This window comes from Poecilia formosa, unplaced genomic scaffold, assembly GCF_000485575.1.
Source record: "Poecilia formosa unplaced genomic scaffold, Poecilia_formosa-5.1.2 Scaffold118, whole genome shotgun sequence".
In the NCBI taxonomy this organism is placed as follows: Eukaryota; Metazoa; Chordata; class Actinopteri; order Cyprinodontiformes; family Poeciliidae; genus Poecilia; species Poecilia formosa.
In genome coordinates this window covers 699,175-706,065 of record NW_006800057.1, presented here as the reverse complement: position 1 = coordinate 706,065, position 6,891 = coordinate 699,175, and the positions used below count along the sequence as shown (strand labels likewise).

At 37.4% G+C, this 6,891-nt stretch overlaps 1 protein-coding gene across 1 annotated transcript in view; it reads left to right on the top strand.

Moving 5' to 3' along the window:
• Positions 1-6,891, top strand: part of LOC103143929 (C-C chemokine receptor type 3-like) — a 32,869-nt gene that overhangs the window by 12,869 nt on the left and 13,109 nt on the right. The window contains exon 3 of the mRNA XM_007560642.2: positions 2,223-2,469. Within this exon, the coding sequence (XP_007560704.1) occupies positions 2,223-2,469 (247 nt within the window). The remainder of the gene's footprint in view (positions 1-2,222; positions 2,470-6,891) is intronic.

The window sequence follows — 6,891 nt, the reverse complement described above, 5'->3', positions numbered from 1 at the left end:
TGTGAAAACTCAATAAAGTTAGATTTTCACCATTTTTGGCACCTCTTTCATTACTACAACTGCTCTAATTTAAAAAACTACAATTCCTAGACTCTTCAAACGTGTAATAGATTATTCTGCTCTAACTTTCTTGAGTTTTCACAAATCAGAAAAAGGTTTCACAAATCCCAAATATGGTTATAAATATTCTGCTATTAGAGCAGAATAATCTAGTCCAGGTTTGAAGGGTCGAGGAGTTGTAGTTTTTTAATTACAGCAGTTTTAGTGTGATCCAGATGCCAAAAATAGTTAAAAATAGAACTTTCTTGAGTTTTCACAAATCAGAAAAAGGTTTCACAAATCCCAAACATGATTCTAAATATTCTGCTTGAAGGGGAGAATAATCTATTCCAGGTTTGAAGAGTCTATGAGTTGTAGTTTTTTAATTAGAGCAGTTCTAGTAATGAAAGAGGTGCCAAAAATAATGATTATCAAACTTTATTGAGTTTTCACAAATCAGCAAGAGGTTTCACAAATCCCAAACATGGTTATAAATATTCTGCTATTAGAGCAGAATAATCTAGTCCAGGTTTGAAGAGTCTATGAGTTGTAGTTTTTTAATTACAGCAGTTTTAGTGTGATCCAGATGCCAAAAAATAGTGATTATTGAACTTTATTGAGTTTTCACAAATCACTAACATGGTTTTAAGTATTCTGCTTTTAGAGCAGAATAATCTATTCCAGGTTTGAAGAGTCTAGGAGTTGTAGTTTTTTAATTAGAGCAGTTGTAGTAATGAAAGAGGTGCCAAAAATGGTGAAAATCTAACTGTATTGAGTTTTCAGTAGTTTTTAAACTAGAGTTGATTAAAGATGCGGAAAGTAGTGAAAAATTAAGTGGAATCACCCTTTAGCTATTGGAAGCTGGAATTGGAAACCAGCTTCAGCTTCATGTATTTCAAGCTGACAAAGTTAGGTATAATGATTAATTGTGATTAATCATACCACTAATGTGATTAATCTGATTTTTTTTCCCCATTGATTGACAGCACTAGTATTAAAATACTTTAACTCTTTGGATGTTGATCAAATTGCTATATTTGCTTTTTGCTGTTTGATGTAGACAAAATTTATATGAGAAAATTTACAGGCCACTGTAAAGTATTCACAGCACTTCACTTTTTCTAATGTTATGTTACAACCTTATTCCAAGTTGTATTAAATTCATTTATTTCCCCAAAAATCTACACATACATACCCATTGGAATTTTTTGGAGTGTTTTGCATCTGTATTAAAAATAGAAAACCAAGACATCACATTTACATAGCTGAGTGAAGTTGCCCCTCCCCCCCCACCTTCTTCAAATCAGACAAAATATTTACATAAGTATAGACAGCCTTTGCTTAATACTTTGTTGACCTGCCTTCAAAGCAATTCCAGCCTCTGGTCTTTTGAACATGATGCCTTCAGCTTTCCTCTCCTGTCTTTCAACAGTTTGACCCATTCTTCTTTGCAGTTCTTCTCCAGCTCCATCAGGCTGGATGGATATGTCACTCAGCCATTTTCAGATCTCTCCAAAGATGTTCAATCAAATTAAGTGGTTCTGAAAAACCTTTCATATTTGGCCATGTGCTTTGGGTTGTTGTCTGACTGTTAAATGAACTGTAGCTCCAGTCTTTGATCAAGATGCTTTGGAGCAACTCTCCATCCAAGATGTCTCTGGACATTGCTGCATACATTTAGATGATATTGGCTTGGTTACCTCCAAACATGTCGCCTGGCCTTCACAACAAAGAGTCCAATCTTTGTCTCATCGGGCTGGAGAATCTTGTTTCTCCTGGTCTGAGAGTCCTTGAGGTACGGAGCTTTCGCAGTCACCACATGACTGGAGTGGCACTGAGCTGCCCAATGCTGCTTGCATCTTCAATTTTCCTGGGGTTTGGAACAATTTAACTTCAGGAAGTCTGTGCTATGGTTGTAGCAATGGGTGAAAATTTGCATAATTTGTCTCAAAATGTTTGACAAGAAGGAATAAAGAATAACTTTTATTCACGTATCATATCTAAAATTGTGAGTTCCAAACAATCCATAACTTAATTTAAATTTCTGGCCAACTTTCACACAAGTCTTTTGTGAAATGTACTTCAGACTTGTGTAAAATTAAACCCACTGATAATAATTTGTGCTCCGACTATTGGCAAATTTATGCTTACGCCAAAATAACACCTTATCATCTTCCCTCCAGGTTTGAGAAGCTGTACACTGTGATCAACATCTTGCTGGTCAACCTGGTGGCGTCCTCCCTGATCTTCATGAGCAGCCTTCCCATTGTGGCCGCCTACATGCAGATGTCTGACTGGATTTTTGGCTCAGCTATGTGCAAGATCGTCTTCAGTGCCTATTACCTGGGTTTTTACAGTTCTGTTTTCTTTTTAACTCTGCTAACATTTGACCGTTACCTTGCTTTTGTACATTTTATGCCAGTAGTACATGTAAGGAGTCGACGCAATGCTATCATATCTTGTGCAGTGGTGTGGGTGATCAGTGGTTTGGCTTGTGTCCTGCCAATGATCCTTCATGGTGCCTATGAGAAGGACAAAAAAATTCACTGTGAGGAATTTGCTTACATTCCTGATATGAATGTAGAGAAACTCAAGAAATTTCGATTTCATATTCAGCTTTTTGTCTTTTTGATCCTCCCTCTGGCTATTATTATATTTTGTTATGTTAGGATTGTGGTCACCATTAAAAAATCGCAATCAGGTTCTAAATTCCATGCAGTTAGGGTGATATTTATGATCGTAGTGTTGTTCTTCATCTGCTGGATCCCTTTTAACATTGTAGAACTCCTTCATTATAAATTAGAGTCTGTTTTGAGCTGTGAAGGTAAAAGGAAACTCGGTTACGCTCTTCATGTCACCCGCAACATGGCTTACATTTACTTCTGCATCAGTCCAATGTTTTATACATTTGTAGGAAAAAAATTTCAGAACCATTTCAAACAGCTGCTGGTGAAATGTTTCCCAAGATTACAGGATCATATTTCTTTCAATGCAAACAACACAACAAGAACTCAGCCTTAAGAAGTGAGTTTATCTCTGTGAGTTTGTCGTTATTCACCCCGAGTCAAACCAAATGCAGTACCTTGCAACTGCATTCATGCTTTTTAAACTTCAGCACAATTTTTCATACTACAACCACAAACGTCACTTTGATCTAATGTATTGTCATCATACTGAAAAATAATTGAGGATATTGATACTATTTAACATCAAGCATCAACAGCTAAACCCACAAATGCTGCCTTTTCAATCGTTTCATCCGGCTCTTACAGTAGACCTTGAGTTAGTATTTATAATTTCTAATTATGCTGAAAGGACACTGAGAATTAATCAGAGCAGCAGGAAAAGAGACCAAAGGTACCTCTGGACAGGCTGCATAGATCCATGATTTATTTACAGGTCTACTGTTTGCCATGCAGTTCACAAACCTTGCTCTTATGGGAGAGTGGCAAGATGGATGACTTTTAAAAGGAAGCTCGCACTGGAAGAAAAGAAAAGTAAAAGCTGAGTAATTTTTGGAATGAGTTTAAAGGCAGAGGAAACACGTCTGAGCTGAATGGGTGTTACTGAGAATCTGTGATTAAATGCAAAAGAATTTTAAAAAGTAACTGTCATTGGGCCCTTTGTTGTCATAGGGAACAGATGTCTGTCGCATCTCTTCCCCATGTTATACACAGGAGCATATTTGGATTGGGTCTTTAGATGGGAAGCTTACAGTCTGCTGTAACTCCTGTTCAAACCTGATGAAGACAACAAACTCCAGGGTCATTTTTAATAACTGCTGGAGTTCACATGCTTACTTTGTGTCATACAGTAATGACTTTATTCATTAATATAATCTTATGAATCTTGGTGTTTTGGTTTTCATGTGTTGTTTAGGGTGCTATGTTCAGTGACATAACAATCAGCAAAAAGATCTAACAGAAATCAGCAACAACAAAAGCTTAAGCAGCAACAAACTGATATATTACATCTTGGTTGTGCTTTGTATATAAACCCACTTTATTATCATTGATGAAAAAATGTTGCATCTGTATTATAATGAAATTAACATTTAAATTATTTACAGGCATCCAGCAATAGTTATATTCTGTTTTTGTTTTTTTCTGTCTACCGTGTGCTGAACAACTTGTATCATGACATTCTATAATGTTTGTTTTTTTCTTTTGGTATGCAGTGTATCGTAAATGAAGATGTACATAAATCATAAACGTTCCTATTGCCCCTAAGCTATTAATATGTATGGATATAATTTGTTCATTTATTTTTGCTCCTGATATTAAATAAATATGTTTAAAACAGTCTTTTATCATGACTTGTTTTCTTAACCGTAATATTACTGGGGATTCCAGGAGAAATTAGCTTCAGTCATGGTCTTTTTTTAATGCAAAAAGAAAAAAAAATGTAGAAATCAGAAAATGACGAAGATGAGGAGAACCAAATGGAGGAAGAGGACAGAGTTGGTCAGGAGCTGGTGTTTTGCTGCTGCTGCCTTCAGCTTCATAAATGAAACGATGAATGACGTGTACCTCTGGTCGGACTGTGTGATCCGGCTAGTTCTGTAGCTCTGTGTCCGGTCTGGTAACAACTGTTTGGTCTGTCTGGTCTTTGTCCGGCGTCGGTCTGTGATTTCACATTCAGTACATGTGTCCTGATGGTCTGTGCTACCCAGTGGCAGTAGCAAAAGATCCGCAACCATCTAAATGAGCTCCCAGCGCTGCCTATCTCTGATGCTTTTCCTAGCGGCTGTAGCTCTGTGTGCGGTCCGGTGACAGCTGTTGGTTCGGTGTTGGTCCGTGGTTTCACATTCAGTACCGGCGGCATTAGCAATAGCTCTTTTAACATTTAAAAGAGCTCCCAGCACTGTCTGTCTCTGATATTTCTTCTAGCGTTTTTCACTTGCTAGCCACTGTTGGGGTTTAGGCACCTTAAGAAAGGTCGGCAGTGCATTTGTTTTTAGCTCGTTAAGGTAACGATCACCTGTTAGACCCTTCCACTTTGGCTCATACAAATCTGTCTTCTGGAGAGAAATGTTGAGGTCACAAATAGAACTTTTGGAAGTTGTGTTCAGCTCTCTCCCACTGTGCTCTAATTTTCTTCTCATATGGAAAGTGAACCAGACTCACCACTCGCTGTTTGTTTTTTTAATAACAGCCAACACTGACACAGTGTGGCTTATCTAAAATTAGAGTTAAACCAAACACAACATGATAAACAACAACTCAGGTAAAGTTAGCCTTCCGGTGGTCACTCTGTAGATTCCAGTATAGAACAGACCACAACGTGTCATCAACAGATGACGACCTCCATGGGTGAAAAATATAACAAATGGTATACATTTTTTGAAGTAATCATGAGTTTTGTCATATCACAAGCAGCAATTTTTTAGATAAAAGGAAAATTACATTATATTTTTGCCAAAATGTCCTACCAATCATAGATCCCTTTAAGGGAAGTAATGCACAATTGGTGGAATGAGTCTGAGTCTTGTTGCGACTTTTTCGGTCTGCTCTCGCTGAAGGTGGAACGGCAGTCGGATAGCTAACCACCAGAGGTTTCACTACTCCTCGTCTCTCTTTCCTACCAAAGGAAATACAATACAAAACTAAAGCCTTGGGGTTGGATGATGGACCTTACAGGAATGTGAAGCAGTACTGTGCTATGCTGCTAACCCAGTTCATTTGATATCAGACCTCAAGTGTTAATGCAATAGAGAAACAAAGGACTTTGATAATGGGGATTGGCTAAATGAGGTATAATATGTTGTTTTGGACAAAAACACTCAAATAATATCACTGGGGTAAAAAAAAACTAACTCTTTTGCTGTTAATCAAGATTGGTTTGGATACATTTTTTGCCTTACTGGATGAAATTATTCGACAAAGTGAAAGAACTGTCTGTGCAGAGCCTTACATCCTCCGAGTACAAAATTCATGCAAAGATTCTGAAGGCTGAAGTTAATTATATTTTTTCATGTTGCAACAATTGTAAAAAGTCTTTGAGTTGCAACTACACACAACTTCCTTTAGCCCTTTCTTTCACAATGTTATACCAGGTCTTTGAATTCAATTGTTTATGGGTAAATGTTGTATTTCTAAACTGGAAAACTAGCAGCCTGATAAATTATGACTCCCATTTTTTTAAAAGTAGATTGTTGGGTGTGTAAGGGTTATTTTGTAGCTGTAGACACCATTTTGCATGAAAAGAACCAGTATGTTTTCAACATGATCATCAAAACCAAAATTATTGTGGTAAACTCAAATCCTTACAGCCTGCATCAACAGATATTCCCTGGAACTTGGAGATGCATATTTGTACTTAATTTTCATGCACAGACAGCAATCTTTTCCAGCATGAACTCAAATATCTGATGCCACATCTATTATTAGACTCCACATTATTCAAACTCCTAGCACACGAGATATAAATTAACTTTCATTTTCCAGCCTGTTTCTTCTGACTGGAAATTATATGAACATTTTGGAGTCTCGACTTGCATATGATTGGGAATCTGTGGAGGGAGTGGAATATTGGGGTGACGAGTTCCAATAAAAACGTTGGAGCTCATCACTAAATGTAAATTGTTAAAGGGTTATTAAAAGAGCTGGGATTCCAATAAAGATTACACCGAATAAGGCAAGTCCTGAGAAGCCAGCTCAATGGCAAGAACAAGATCCGTGTGATAAACAGCTATGCCTTACCAGTAATCAGATAATATGCAGGAATAATTAGCTGGCCAAAGGAGGAGATAAAGATTGCGGATGTTAAGACTCGGAAGCTACTAACCATGCATGGAGGGTTCCCCCCGAAATCCAGCACCCTGAGACTGTACACAAGCCGTAAGGAAGGAGG